General features: G+C 51.3%; 2 protein-coding genes across 2 annotated transcripts in view; one reads left to right on the top strand and one right to left on the bottom strand.

The window, feature by feature from the left end:
* The window catches only part of Rbpjl (recombination signal binding protein for immunoglobulin kappa J region like), an 11,924-nt gene extending 928 nt beyond the window's left edge, over positions 1 to 10,996 (bottom strand). Inside the window, exons 1-10 of the mRNA XM_031373752.1 lie at positions 10,773 to 10,996; positions 9,491 to 9,593; positions 8,183 to 8,308; positions 7,369 to 7,439; positions 7,081 to 7,196; positions 6,645 to 6,819; positions 3,704 to 3,841; positions 3,224 to 3,333; positions 2,824 to 2,976; positions 59 to 214 (exon numbers count right to left, since the gene is read on the bottom strand). Coding sequence (XP_031229612.1) covers positions 59 to 214; positions 2,824 to 2,976; positions 3,224 to 3,333; positions 3,704 to 3,841; positions 6,645 to 6,819; positions 7,081 to 7,196; positions 7,369 to 7,439; positions 8,183 to 8,308; positions 9,491 to 9,593; positions 10,773 to 10,794 — 1,170 coding nt within the window. The 5' untranslated portion in view covers positions 10,795 to 10,996. The remainder of the gene's footprint in view (positions 1 to 58; positions 215 to 2,823; positions 2,977 to 3,223; positions 3,334 to 3,703; positions 3,842 to 6,644; positions 6,820 to 7,080; positions 7,197 to 7,368; positions 7,440 to 8,182; positions 8,309 to 9,490; positions 9,594 to 10,772) is intronic.
* Positions 9,462 to 15,011, top strand: part of Matn4 (matrilin 4) — a 15,898-nt gene continuing 10,348 nt past the window's right edge. Inside the window, exons 1-4 of the mRNA XM_031373751.1 lie at positions 9,462 to 9,561; positions 12,406 to 12,520; positions 13,256 to 13,825; positions 13,941 to 14,063. Coding sequence (XP_031229611.1) covers positions 12,442 to 12,520; positions 13,256 to 13,825; positions 13,941 to 14,063 — 772 coding nt within the window. The 5' untranslated portion in view covers positions 9,462 to 9,561; positions 12,406 to 12,441. The remainder of the gene's footprint in view (positions 9,562 to 12,405; positions 12,521 to 13,255; positions 13,826 to 13,940; positions 14,064 to 15,011) is intronic.

The raw sequence follows: 15,011 nt of genomic DNA, 5'->3' as shown, positions 1-15,011 counted from the left end.
GGCAGGCAGGCAGGCAGGCAGGCAGGCAGGCAGGCTACACACCACCATGCAGATTCACCTCCAGAGTGCTGATAAGCGGCACCGGAGTGACAGGCTCCCGAGTACAGGCCAGGCTGGTGCTGAAGGAGAATTCCACTGACTCGGTGCCAATGATGGTCCAGCAAGAGCTGTCATTGAGCAGCGCCCTGTTGGCCTCCTTGGGGCAGAGGGAAGCCTGGCAGGGAGCCCAAGGGATGGAATTGAAGCTTCGAAGGTGCCCCAACTTTATCAAGTTTTCCTTCTAAGCTTCCCAGTTTATCTGCCTGAGGGAGCTTGGGTGAGACCCTCACACTGTATGGGCTATGTATGTATATGTATATACATAGATGTATCTGTATATTTTGTATATGTACATATATAAAACCAAAGGTCTTTTTTTAGAAAACATTTTTTATTTGTAGCGTGCCTGTGTGTGTGTGTGTGTGTGTGTGTGTGTGTGTGTGTGTCACAGGCGTGGAGGCCAGAGGTGGCTATCAATTGAAGTCTCTTCCTCAGTTGCTTTCTACCTTATTTTTTGAGGCAGAGTCTCTTACTGAACCAGAGGTTGGCCCATCTGGCTATACCGAGTGGCTAAGGAAGCCCTGGGATTCTCCTGTCTTTGCCTCCCAGGTGCTGGGATTACAAGTGTGGGCCATCATACTCAATTTTCCAAAACAGACGTGAGTTCTAGGGTATTGGCTTCAGGCGCCAGAGTTGGCATGGTAGTGCTTTACCAACTAGCCATTTCCCCAGCCCCAAGATTTTAACATTCTCTCACTTTGATTAAACTCAATCTTTGAATCAGCTTAGTTGCTAATAAACTAGTTTTCTTAAGTTGTTCTTTTTTGGTATTGGGACCTGCGCCTAGATTCTGCACATGCTCAGCAAACCCTTTGCCAGTGAGCTGACTCTCCATGTCTCCTCTCTTTCAGACAAAGTCTCACTAATTTGTTCCAGCTGGCTTTGAACTCACTGTAGCACAACAGGCCGTGAACGCTCTGCCCTTCGACCTCAGCCTCACGAATGGGGTTATAGCCTACATTACCAGACTCCTCTATGCAAAACTTATTTTTATTCACATGCCCCTGTGTGTGTGTGTGTGTGTGTGTGTCTATGTGAGCACATGCGTCATGTGTGCAGGTGCCAGCACAAGCCACAGGAGAGTGTCAGGTTTCCTGGAACTGGAATTTACAGAGAGTTGTGAGCCACCTGACATGGGTGCTGGGAACCAAACTTTGGTCCTCTGAAAGAGCTGCAGATGCTCTTTACCCACCGAGCTATTTTTCCAGCTGCATCCCTATCCTTTACCATTGTACAATTCTGTGCCTTGAGCAGGTGGTGGTGGCGCACTTGGGAGGCAGAGGCAGGCAGATTTCTGAGTTCTGAGTTCGAGGCCAGCCTAGTCTACAGAGTGAGTTTCAGGACGGGGGGGGGGGGGCTACACAAAGAAACCCTGTCTCAAAAAACCAAAACGAAACAAAACAAAACCCAAAAAACATTCTACAGTTTTTGCTGGGACTAGTGATGCATATGCCAGCACTTGATAGGTGGAAGCAGGAGGATTAAGAACTCAAGGTCAGCCTTTGCTACTTAGAGAGTTCAAGGCCAATTTATGAATAAAACCTGTCTCAAACAAACACACATAAAACCAAAAATAATATAATACTTTCTGTGAGGAAACATTGCTCAACAATCATTTTTCTTTTCTTCTCCCCCACTTTCCTTTTCAAGACAGGGTTTCTCTGTGTAGCCCTGGCTGTCCTGGAACTCACTCTGTAGACCAGGCTGGCCTCGAACTCAGAGATCTGTCTTCCTCTGCCTCCCAAGTGGCATTATAGGCATGCACCACCTGGATATAATTATTATTTTCTATATTTTATTATTGTATCTACTTACATTCCAGAATAATATTGGGAGGAATACCCTTTAATAATTATTGTTTTCCACACTGGATGGTCTTGTGCCTTACATCCTATAACTGTGTTCAACATTATCCAATACTATATCCTACTATGATTTTCTGTATATCCTGCATTTTTCTTTTTATTTATGTAAATGTGAATTTATTCCATATGTGTGTGACATTCAGGGGACAGAAAGAGGTGCTGGATCCCCTAGAGCTGGAGCTACAGATGATTGTGGAGTTGTGGGCCACTGTATGGAGCTACAGAGGATTGTGGAGTTGTGGGCCACTGTATGGAGCTACAGAGGATTGTGGAGTTGTGGGCCACTGTATGGAGCTACAGATGATTGTGGAGTTGTGGGCCACTGTATGGAGCTACAGATGATTGTGGAGTTGTGTGCCACTGTATGGAGCTACAGATGATTGTGAAGTTGTGGGCCACTGTATGGAGCTACAGATGATTGTGGAGTTGTGGGCCACTGTATGGAGCTACAGATGATTGTGAAGTTGTGGGTCACTGTATGGAGCTACAGATGATTGTGAAGTTGTGGGCCACTGAATGGAGCTACAGATGATTGTGAAGTTGTGGGCCACTGTATGGAGCTACAGAGGATTGTGGAGTTGTGGGCCACTGTATGGTGCTAGGAATTAAACTTGGAACTTGGAAGAGCAACAAGCGCTCTTGACTGCTGAGCCATCTCCAGTCTCTGTATTCTGTAATTTTTATATCCCAATGTCTTAAAGTCCCTGGGAAAGAATATTGTTTAATGATAGTAATTACATCATTTTTCTACATTCTATGACTTTTAATCTTCCAGGGGCAGCACTATTTCCTTAAGAAGCAGCCTTTGTGGAGAAGAGCTTATATTCTATGGCTGTGTTTTGCCTGGGATGATTGGTACCTGGAATCGCACCACCTTCTCTGTGGCAAGGCATAAGTACGTGCCAGCCCCTCCTGGGGTGTCACCTGGAAACTGGAACGCACACTTGTGCAGTTGGGATATGGGTTCGTCCACGTCAAGGAGGGCACACTGCTTGGCCACTTTTCGGATGATCTGTGGCAGAGGGGTGAGAGGGTGGGTGAGGTAGCAGGGTGTGGGGTCCCCGGAGGCTCTTCACCCAGCCAGGCAGCTCTATTCTCTGACAGCCATGAGGTCACGGGGTATACTCCCATTAAGCACTAAGAGAGTGCCTTGAAGCCTCACCCTCCAGCACTGTCCACAGTGGCTATGCCTCTGTACTGATCTGTGGTTACTGATCTCATACCATAGGAGGTAGTGTGATGCCATACTGATCTCATACCATAGGAGGCAGTGTGATGCCGGTGACAGTGCAGACAAGCTGCACCAGGGAACCGTAGCGGATGTAACCTTCCTGGGGTGGGAAGTCTCCCTGGGAACAGTGCCCATCAGCTGAGGATGGAAGGAGGAAAGGAATTAAGGTTGGTTACTTCTCAAACCCTGTCTCTTCACCTCTGGCTTTAACTCGCACCGCAGCTAGCCACAAGAAAGGAAGCTAAGGCCAAGATTCTAATCCTGGAGAGGTAGTCCGTGGTCATCCCCACAGAAGTGTGCTTGCAGGGGCAGCCATTTATTGGCTGAAGGAGAAAGGGCATACAAAGCCAGCCATTGGGATCAGAAGAGATGGGGTTACTGACTAGGGCCAAGGGCAAGCCTTCATCTTCTCCCCAAGGGTCAGTTACACTGCTTTACCTTCCTGCGGGGTTGATTAAATATGCTAACACACACGGAGTACCCAGCCCGCACCTGCTCATGGGATTACCCAGGTGGAGGGTGAAGGCAGCCCACCGCCTTGCGCTGGCCACAAAGGCCCCATCTTCCACAGAGAGGTAGCGCGTGGACACTGTCTGGGAGCGCAGGCGATTGAAAAGGGAGACCTTTGAGCCGGAGGAGATACACACTGTGAGGAAAGTGTGGAATCAGTGCCCAGGCTCAGCTCCTCAGCTAATCTTCTGGCTCACGTGACAGCCTGGCTAATATGCCCACTGGCCTGGACTGCCACGCACACTTTGCGTGACGGAGGTATTTGAGGCGTAAACTTCAAGGAAAGTCAGTCTCCTGCCTCCGCATTGTCGCCTGGCACCCCAAACTCAGAGGTAGCCCAGATATGTCCTCGTACTTGTGTGCTAGGGGCTCACCAAGATATCATTTCTTTACAACTAGTAAGAGAAAATTCGGACATTGCTCTCTGACCTTCACCAAAGTTCCAACGTCCTAGTCAAACCCTGGCTTGGAATGTTAAGCCATTCTAATTGCCTCCAGCATTGTGGGTAGGGCACTGAAACTCACAGAATGAGAGACTTATCCCAGGACAAGGTCAAGTAAAATCCTCATTCTCAGTCATGGACTACAGCTGAACCACTCCTAGGAATTAGCAAGAGACTGCCTCTACTTCCCCAAAAGATTAGCATAGTGGGCATTTTACCTAAGATGGGTGGGACCTTAATCTGAGAGTGTGTGTGTGAGAGACAGTCTACAGCATTGGGCATTCTAGATTCAACATTCTAGATGCAGCAGTCTGCATTCAGCATTCGGACTTGCTAGCACTCGGACCAGATCCAGAACTTAGGAGGACTAGGACTTAGATTCATGCAGTCCATAGCCCCCCCCCCCCCCCCCCCCCCGGGCCTGGAGCGCTTGGGCCAGTCGAGATTCAAGAGATTGAATATTCGAGATTCGAGCATTCAACATTGAAGATTCAACATTGAGGACTCGAGATTCAAGCCTCTATTTTCCTGGCTGGAGCACCTGCAGCCCCCCAGGACTCTGGCCGGGCCCATGCGGCCCGAACATGCTCGGAGCCCAGGAGTGTTGCGCCATTCCAGAGAAGATGGCTGATGTTTTAGACCTAGTGTGTTTTAGGTGGCCTCAGATGTACCTTGACTACTGAGCTGCCAGATTTTTCATTTCTCTTTTGCAATGATTGTAAAAGCCTCATGTCATTTTTTAAGAAATACATTCAGATAGAACACTTCTTGTGTAGTGTCTATTTGTCAAAGCCGAATCCCGTGCACACCTGGCCAGAACCCATCGTCCCGCAGAACAAGGGACCCCGTAAGAAACCCCAGTCCGTGGTACTGGACACCATGGGTGTTTGCATTCCATAGCCTTTTGTCTAGGGCCTGCTCCAGTCTTGATTTTGAGCTTGCCAGCTCCCTGGTACAAATGGACATCTTTCAGTGATGTAAGCTGGGTTCATCAAGTACTGGGTATTGATGTGGGGTCCAGAGATGCTCTGAAAGAGTTCATGGTCTACCTCTGTGACCTCCACTCTCCGTGTGGTAAAGGAGGCCTTCTTGGGGGAGGGGAGTGTGAAGCAGGTAGGAGTTGCTTAGATAGCTGCTAGGTAAAGACCACATGTATGAAAGAACAGGGGGCTCTCCTAGAGCTCGGCATGTCTACCAGCCTATGGCATGGTCTTAGTCATAGCTTGATTTTCTCACTGGACTTACTTAATCAGCTGGGGATAAAGCACTGGGCCGAGTGCTGTTCATCTCTTCTCAGTGCTGGACAGACTGTTGGCTTCCATTTAAAGCTAGCCCAAGCCCCTTTCATTTAGTTTATTATACAATAGATCCTTCCGTTCTTCCGTTTTCTGTATGTGTGTGCAGGTGTGTGGCTGGATGCACCCAGCTATGTGTGTGAGTGTGTGTGTGTGGGGCGGGCAGAGCTTGACTGCAGGTGTCTCCCGCTAGTACTCTCCATCTTATTCTGAAATAAAGGCTCTCACTGGATTGACAGCTCTTTGTCTAGAACTTTCTAGTCAGAGAGTCAGAGGAGGATTCTATTGTCTACTTGCTTGGTGCTGGGATCACTGTCGTCTACAGCCATAGCCAGTTTTTATGGGGATCTGAACCCAGGCTCTTGTGCTTGCCTTGCAAGCACTTTACCACCAAGCTCTCTCCCCATCCTTTGCTTTTCTAGATACAAATGTCAGCTCAGTTCACTCTCTTATTTCCATACAAGATCTCAGGTGGCTAGCAGACATCAGGACAGGATTGGAAGCCAGACTGCCAGGTTCTGCAGGCTTAACCATAACACTAGATCGTCACCCCACCCACTTTTTCCAGAGTATCAAGCTGCCAGCTAGAACGCTGCTTGGAACTGGGACACTCCACAGGATTTTTCAATGACACCAAGGACCTGGGTTCCGGAGTCACACTGAGTCATGGTCACTTCCAGACTGGGGGGCATTTTCTGGCCAGACAGTCTCAAGCAGATCACATGGTATGCTATACTGAAATCAACCAATCAACCCACCCTCCCTCCTTCCTTCTCTCTCCCCCTCCGTTCTTCTTCCCTTTCTCCCTCTCTCTCCCTCCTTCTTAGGCTGGCCTAGATAGAGATCAGGATTCTTCTGTCTCAGACGGATCTCTAAGTACTGGAATTACACATGGGAACCATCTTTGGCTGATGCAACTACCTTAAGGTCATTCTTAATTTGCCCTCGGTTTGGCACCTGGCTGCAGCCTTTGTCTGTTCTGAGTTCTCCACTGTCATCCTCCAATCCGGTATCTATCCTCTTTCCTGTGTCCTGTCTGGAATCTCTAGTCTTTTCTCTTAGTCCAGGCCAGGCCCTCCCCCAGACTTCTCCCTTCTTTCTACCCAGACTCCACCTCTCACCCCCGACTCCACCCTCGCACCCTCCTCCCACTTTGGCAGCTCTGGGTTCGAACTGCACCCTTCCACCCCGCCCCTCTCACGGTCTGTGTTTTTCAGCGACTGCTTCTTCTGCGAGGGCTTGGAGATCACCTTGATGAGGCGACTGTGGAAAGTGCCCAGCTCCCGGCCTCCTCGCAGCACCAGCCGCAGCACCAGCCGAAAGTGCTTCCTCTTATCGGCGTCGGAGATGTACAGGGTCTTGGCACAACCAAATTCCTACGGGGCTCAAGGGGATGCGGCGGGTCTTATCTCAACTCTCTGCCAGCGGAAGAGCCAACCTTCCGTAGTTACGACATCCTTACCATTAGAGAGGACAAGAAGCCGTACTAACCTAGGCTCTAGGTCAGAACCCACCCTCTGGCCTCCCCAATTGCCTCTTGGCTTCTGAAGGGAACTTGGGGAATCTGCAATCTTGCCTCCTCTGCAAACAAGAGACAGCCGGGAGCAGGAATCGAATGCTCTCTCATGCATCCTCACCCTGGAGTCTGGCTGCTCTTCGAAGTTCAACTTCTGGGTCTCGGGAGCGCTGCCGGACGGGCCGTCCAGGCCCATGTAACCGCAGACGGTGGGTCCGGTCTCTGCAGACTGGTGGGCTGGAAAAGGACGAGAAGGACTGGGGACGACTCAGGTGCGGGCCAAACTTAGTGCCGCCAGAGGGCGCAGCGAGACTGCGCCTGCGACCGGCTGGGTTCCCAGGTCCTGCAGGGGTAGTTGTTTGGTCCTTCCTGTAGAGAACCAAGCAACAGTCCCTCAGGGTGCTCTCACCTTGGTCTTGCATTGGCTTCACTCTCCAGCCGGGGCCCGAGAGGTAGACACAAGGCGGAGGGCAGAAGAACCTGGGAACATCATTTTTACTGTCGTAAAAGTGTCTCAAGGTGGCATAAACTAAAAAATCATGATTCGGTCTCCACTCTCCCTGAGTGAATCCCATTAACGGCAGTGCATTTTTTCTGCCTATTAGACCCCATCAGTAAGTCCTGCCCAGTCCATCTTCAAACACATCTGGAATCCCTTAGATTCCTATTAGCTCCACCTTGGTCCTAACCACTATCTCTTGCTTTCCCTACTCTTAGCCTTCCAACTGTCTCTCCTTGTTCCTGATGCCTCTTTTAGTCTGTTTTCCACACAGCAACCAGATTACTTTTAAGCTAAGGGGTCCCCCTTCGGTCTACTGTGTTTTCCTTCTGGTCTCATCACAATCCGAAGCACCTTGTTTGCTGGCTTGTGGGGAGCTTACTGCCTGTCCCCCACCAGAATGAAGAGGCTATGGAAGGAGAGACTGTGTCTGGCTTGCCCAGCTGGAGGCTTAGTGCCCAGCAGTGACTCTGGTGCATGACACTTAGTGTACAGCAGAATGAACGGACAGTGGTCTGGGATATGGAGATCTGACAGTCACTGTCAAGTTCTGCTCTAGATCCCAGTAGGCAACTATCGTTGGCAGGGGAACAGGACCCTGGCTGGACAGCAGCTGAGCTGTCAGCCTTGAGGCCTCCAAGATGTTAAAGAAGCTAAATGGTTTGGAGGGATGCACAGGGCTGAAGGCTGTGGGGACCCGGGAGTGGGGTATGGAGCCACCTACCGCTTCTCGTTTCCATAGGATTTCTGAGCCACCTTGGCGTGCAGGATCCACACAGTCTGCTCACATCTTTGCTGCAGGCATGTACGCACACCTTCTCTTAGGATGGTGGCATGCTCTGGGGGTGACCTAGGAATGGGGGTTGGGCCAATGAGAGTCAAGGGTTGAGTTAGCACAAAGCCCACTGCTGAAGGTGAGTGAGCTGAAGTTGGAAATGGGGTTAATTTACATTCTCCAAGGGATCTGGGGAAGAAGTTAGGCAAAGAGGAGGACATGGGAAATGAGCTGAATATTTGCGCTCCAAGAAGCCTGCACAGACCCCCGCCAGGATCACCCAGGTGCTACACTATGTGGGTGGCTTCCCAGCTGAGGTAGTGTGGACCCAAGTAGAAGAGCTGTGTTTAATGGCCCTACAGTTGGTTCTGTATGGAGGTGGGCCATTTGTGGAAATAGTAATTAAGCTTTCAACTCATAAGGGGAAGCAGCCTTTGCTGGCTCCAGGTCCAGAGCACAATCTCAATCCCAGCAGGAGCACCGGTCTAAATGTGAATGAGGCTCCAAACCGCGTTACCAGGACGGGGGCAGACCTGAGTCCTTCTGGTGCCCAAACAACACTCTTGGCTTAAATGCTACGGGAGTTTTCTTTTCTTTGAGTGTAGCATGAGCCGGGTCAGCTCTCTGGGGTCTGTTGCTTGTCAGTCTGAGAGCTTGACAGGTGAGGATGTGTTCTCTCAAAGCCTGCCCAATTAGACGGAGCATGAAAAAGAGTCTGTGGTGGGACATATTTGGGAAATTAGCAGGTTGGGCCCTGAAGAGAGCCGGGAACTCCGAGGCTGTCCTTTTGAGTCCTTTTACCCTCACGGCAGGACCAAGACTCGGCCTTTCATCACTCCGGGAAGGGAACATGGAGGGCAAGAGTCGGGCGCGTCCTCGGAAGCCCAGCCAGGCCAGGCAGGCGGCGGCCAGGACCGCTCCGCCTCTTGGGGCTCTCCTCTGGGAAGTGTCTCGTGTAGGATTCCAGAGCATTCCGGCTGCCCGGAGTGTCGCCGCCCGACTCCAGCTGTAGCCGAATTCCGGCTCGCAGCTCGCGCCTGCAGCTCCCAGAGCAGCGGGAGAAAGGGGGCGCCGCGCTTGCTGGGGCCCGGGTGTTGAAAGGAAGGGGGAGATCGCTCCTTGCCAGTGGGAGGGGTCGCAGCCCGCGCTCCCCCTCCCCACCCGCCCGCTCCAGGTTAAATGCAGCTGCGGCTTGGGCTCGCCCTAGCTGTCTGGCATTCCCCACTTAGGGCAAGCTGCCCACGCCGCCTCCGTTACCTGGTCCAACTCCCCAGGAGGCTGAACCCGTCGCTCTGTAGCCGCACCTCTGAGCTGTCCGGCAGGCTCAGGTGAGTCAAAGGGCCCGGGGGCACCGAGGGGTCTGCAGGAGAGTCGGCGGCGTAAAACCCGTAGGGGGACAGTTCTTAACAGCCTACGTGTCCACGTCTAACCTGCAGTACCTTTTCCGATCCCCTCCAGCAAGGCTAACACAATGCAGGTCCCCCTTTCCTAATCTTCTCCCTCCCCCTCCACGTCTGGCATCTTCCCAAAGTGTCCATTCCAGGTTAGCTCTTGAACTCCTAGACCTCTTTGGAGCGAACTTTCCTTGGGAATGCACTTTCCCTATCCCAGGGGCATCGGAGAAACTTCCTTTTCAATGCAGGAATCCTTATCAGGAGACCTGGCTTCACTGTGATGGGCCACCACTTCAAAGCAAGCCTTTGAACGATGACTCTCTTTGCCCTCCCCGGACCAACTTTCCCCCGTGGAACAGCGGGTTTGGAAAGCTGAAGTTGAGAAGGCAGCTGTTTTGACTTCCTGAGAGTCCTGGGGTGAAAGCGAGGTGACATCAAGTGTGCGTTGACTTAAGCCAAGAGCAGGATAAGGGAGCCCCTAGTCAAGAGCCAACCCTGAGTCTCAAAGGCCCGGTGGACTTTTACTCAGGTGCTCGCGCTGCCTCCGCTATGGCCCACTCTAGAAAAGGCCTGCCCTTCCTCCAACCTCCACCATCAAGCTGCTGGCACATCTAGCTAGCTCATCACCTCACCACCACAGACCCTGGCAGAAGGATTTTTGTTCTACCCTCCCTGGAAAGCCAGAAGGGAGACGAATCCCGCATAGGAAGCCGGTCTGGAGTCAGAGGCACGCACGGGCCTTGCTCAGAATGGGCTCATTCAAGGAACCGGGGGTGGGGTGGGGTGGGGGGGAGCAGCGGTGGGTTAGGGGGCGCTGGTCTGCTCTGCCAAGAAACCACAGAAAAATGGATAGAGCAGGCTCAGTGTGCCGCGCGGGGGTGGGGTAGGGAACGGAAGAAAGGCTTAGTGATTCTTAGGTGCAAGGGAACCAGCCTGCTCTGGAGGAAGTGTGGAGGGGTGGAGAGGGTGAGGGGGTGAGGGTGGGGTCTGTGCCTGGACCCCAGCTGGCAGCCTTATTGGGCCCTACATTTTCCATCCGTACAGTGTGTGTGTGTGTGTGTGTGTGTGTGTGCGCGCGCGCGCGCGTGTGCCCTTCGTGGTTCTCAAGGGACCTAGTTAGGTTACATAGGAGGGAGGAGGCTCACCTGTTGTCTCCCTGGGGTCCATGGCCGACCGTCGAGGCCCAGGCCGCTCTCTCGCTGCCCTCTGGGCTCGTCTACTGCCACTGACTTCGATACCGTTCACACCTCTAACCCCCGATCTGATCCTCGCACTGGATTTATCTCGTCCAAGCTTTATCTCCAAGGTCCCGGGACTCCGGGCCGCCTGTTTGCTCTGGGCAGGGACACCTGCTGGGCAGATGTAGGCTTCCCACGGCAGTAGAAACCAGACCCAGCAGGCGCCCCCTGGCGGCGTCTCCTAAGAGCAGGCGAGTGACAGACACCGAGGCGTGTCTTGTGCAGGACTTCTTCACTCACTGGCCTACCCCAAGAGCTGCTCTGGGGTTGTGATACAGGGTTGGAGGAAGATGGGGAATGACTTCTGTCCGCAGGAGAAGAGAGTGTGGAGCATCTTAGTGGACTCACACACCAGATAGACAGGACTCCATCTCTGCGGCGGCCACTTTCCTGGTATAAGGCTTGGGGCAGCCGGGTTTAATTTCTTTAAGCCTCTGTTTCTGAATAGGGAGAACCGAACCAACAACAGCCTTAAATGTCGGAACTACGAAGAGGGTTAATGCCACAACGGAAATGCACGTTTAACACTAGACCTGGTATTTAGAAAGGGGTTCTTTCGGGGACCGGCAAAATGGCTCAGTGGGTAAAGGTGCTTGCTGTCAGGACTGACCACCGGAGTCCAGTCAGTCCTGTCTATCCTGGGACACACACAGGGGACGGAGAGGACTTCAGTGAATTGCTCCCTGACCTTCACACGTGTGTGGCGTAGTGTGTGCGTACACACCATATACATATGTGTTTGTGTATATATATGGTGTGTGTATATATATAATTTTTAAAAGATTTATTTATTTATTTTATGTGAGTACTCTGTTGCTCTCTTCAGACACATCAGAAGAGGGCATCAATTCCATTATAGATGGTTGTAAGCCACCATGTGGTTGCTGGGAATTGAACTCAGGACCTCTGGAAGAGCAATCAGTGCTCTTAACCACTGAGCCATCTCTCCAGCCCAAATATTTATTTATTTATTTATTTATTTATTTATTTAATTTATAGGAGTACACTGTAGCTGCCTTCAGACACACCAGAAGAGGACATCAATCCCATTACAGATGGTTGTGAGCCACCATGTGGTTGCTGGGAATTGAACTCAGGATCTGTGGAAGAGCAGTCAGCGCTCTTATCCACTGAGCCATTTCTCTAGCCCTATAATTTTTTAATAAAGGCATTTATCTCCTTTTGAGTTTTATGCATTTTTGTCTATTCCTTATTTACTTGGTGTCCTATAGTTCTGCAAAATTCCATTTTAACAAAGGCTCCCCTGTGAATTTCAGCAATCCCACTGTGGTGACATCAAAAAATTATCATGAGCCTTTTTGTTTTGTTTTGAGACAGAATCTCACTGTGTAGCACTGGCTGCCCTGGAACTCACTGTGAAGACCAGCCTGGCCTCAAACTCTCAGAGATCTGCCTGCCTCTGCCTCCTGAGTGTACAGCCAAGCCTGGCAAGACATTTTTTGAACACATGCAAAACCAAAATGTACACCCCTGAAGCGCGGTCAAAACCTTTGCTTTCCTAACTTCTTTCTCCCCGCAGGCTGGGACGCTGTGGTTCCTCACCCTTCCAGGCACCATGAGAGGCCTTTGCTGCTGGCCACTGCCGCTGTTGCTGCTCTTCCTGCAGTCCTGGGAAACCCAGCTCCAGTCTGCAGGTGAGCTGGATCCCAGCCCTCACCATGGGAGGAAGGGAGCAGAACTTTTCTCTATCCACAGTGAGCCAGAGTTGCCCAGAGTGGGTGGCGCTGGTGGACGGACAGATTCGTTTGTGTGTGTGTGTGTGTGTGTGTGTGTGTGGTTACGTGTCGCTTTGGAACATATGGGATTGGGGCTTCCCAACTATCTCTCCGGTGCTGTTTCCTTGCCTGCAGTATGTGGCATAGTTTTGGGTTCACACAAAGCTGTTCATTCGGTGTTGACTTTTATTGAAGCTTATTGAAAGCATGGAAAAATTAGGAGACTCCACATAAAGACCCCTATTTGAGAAATTTGGTTTGAAAAAACCAGTGACCTGCTTGCTGGGACAATCCAAATCATTAGAATCCAAATTATACAGGAGATGTGACGTTACAGACATAATCCAACCAGTTCATTCATTTACGATGTCTGGCTGGTTCATGTAGGCATTTGAGACTGCGACATCTCTTATGTTCACTCCTCAATACATAATAGAGACTCAGAATAGCTCCCAGAACTGCATGTGGGGGAACTTGGGTGATTTCCTGGCTCAGGTCCCCTCAAATGATGGATGAGTGACTGTATCTAAGGCTTATTTGTTAGGTTAATGGCATGCTGGGCGCTGTTCCATTCAGATAACAGCATTTCTTCGGGCTTTTTCTAAGAGACCAGCTTTAGCTGACCCATGAGAATCCTCCTTCATCTTCCCGCAGGTCCTAGGTGCTATACTGGGCCCTTGGATTTGGTGTTCATGATAGATAGCTCCCGCAGCGTGCGCCCCTTCGAGTTTGAGACCATGAGGCAGTTCCTAGTGGGCCTCCTCCGCAGCCTGGACGTGGGTCTGAACGCCACGCGTGTTGGCGTTATCCAGTATTCTAGCCAAGTGCAGAGCGTCTTTCCCCTGGGTGCCTTCTCGCGCCGCGAGGACATGGAACGCGCCATCCGCGCGGTGGTGCCGCTGGCGCAGGGCACCATGACCGGGCTGGCTATCCAGTATGCCATGAACGTGGCCTTCAGCGAGGCCGAAGGCGCGCGCCCATCGGAGAAGCGAGTGCCGCGCGTCTTGGTCATCGTGACAGACGGGCGACCTCAAGACCGAGTGGCTGAAGTGGCCGCTCAGGCGCGCGCCCGCGGCATTGAGATCTACGCGGTAGGGGTGCAGCGAGCCGAGGTGGGCTCTCTTCGAGCCATGGCTTCGCCGCCGCTGGACCAGCATGTCTTCTTGGTGGAGTCTTTCGATCTCATCCAGGAATTTGGCCTGCAGTTCCAGGGCCGGCTGTGCGGTGAGTTAGAGTGGCGCGAGCTCTGGCTATGCAGATGTTCAGTTCTGGTTCGCATCCTCTCTTTGGATGCTTCTGCCCATCTGTTCTCTGCTGATTGCCCCTTGTGTGTCCTCAGGGAAGGACCTGTGTGCTGATTTGGGGCATGGCTGCCAACACCTGTGTGTCAACGCTCCAGGAACCTTTTACTGCGCTTGCAACTCCGGCTACAAGCTAGCACCAGATAACAAGAATTGTTTGGGTGAGCGCCATCCCATCCTGCACTCTCATTGTCTTCTTTGGCTTCCCAGCATCCCAACAACTACTTGACAGGTTCTTTAGAAGTAAAAGCACACCCCATTCACTGTGCAAGCCATAGAAAAAGCGAATATCACTTGGGGCCACACAAATCTTTGGTGGGTGGAGCTTGGAGTCTTGACTGCCCACAGTTAAATGTTCTCCATTCTTGCCTCCGCACCTTAGCTCTCTGTGGTGCCTCCTCTCTCTGCAATTTTTTTTTTTCTGAATAGCTACAGTGTGATGATGTCTTGCTTAGATGATTAATTAGGTTTTTCTTTTGGGGGATTATATGGTTCCCGTTCCTGTGACTGTGTTTTCTACCACTCACAGAGTGCCCGTTGTTGGCGAGCCTTTCATACTTTCTTTCCCAGCATCTAGTTCCACAATTTTAGCTTCCCGATCTGGAGAAAGGGGTCTTGTGAGTCCCAACCACTCAGTTGCCACGTGGGGCTTCTTGTGTGTAGAAACGTTAAAAGGCTGAGGGGTGGGCTGGAGAAAGGCTCAGTGATTCAGAGCGCCTGCCTGCCCCATAGTCGTGAAGACTTTGGATCTCAGCGCTCATGAACCAGACAAACATCTGGCAAAGACCTCCAGCGCCAGCCTGAGGCGGGAAGATCACTGAGGCTTGCTCCTTTCCAGCATAGCCAAGAAGCAGGAGGTCCCGGTCCAGGGAGAGAACCCGTCCAATGAGGAGCACACCCAACCTTTTCTGAGTGCACATACAGTTGTGCACACCAGCATATTCACATACACATTAACCAACTAAATAAATATTCAAAAGTCAACTTAAGAAGGAGGTTTAGTATGCACCCCCATTAGATTATGACAGACATTAAATCTTTTCCTAAGATATCTGGGAAATGCATTCTGGTAGCTGGGCTCTGCTTAGTTTCCTTCTCCTTCTCTTTCC

This window comes from Mastomys coucha, unplaced genomic scaffold (assembly GCF_008632895.1).
Source record: "Mastomys coucha isolate ucsf_1 unplaced genomic scaffold, UCSF_Mcou_1 pScaffold15, whole genome shotgun sequence".
NCBI classification, from domain to species: domain Eukaryota; kingdom Metazoa; phylum Chordata; class Mammalia; order Rodentia; family Muridae; genus Mastomys; species Mastomys coucha.
This window is presented reverse-complemented; position numbering and strand designations above follow the sequence as displayed.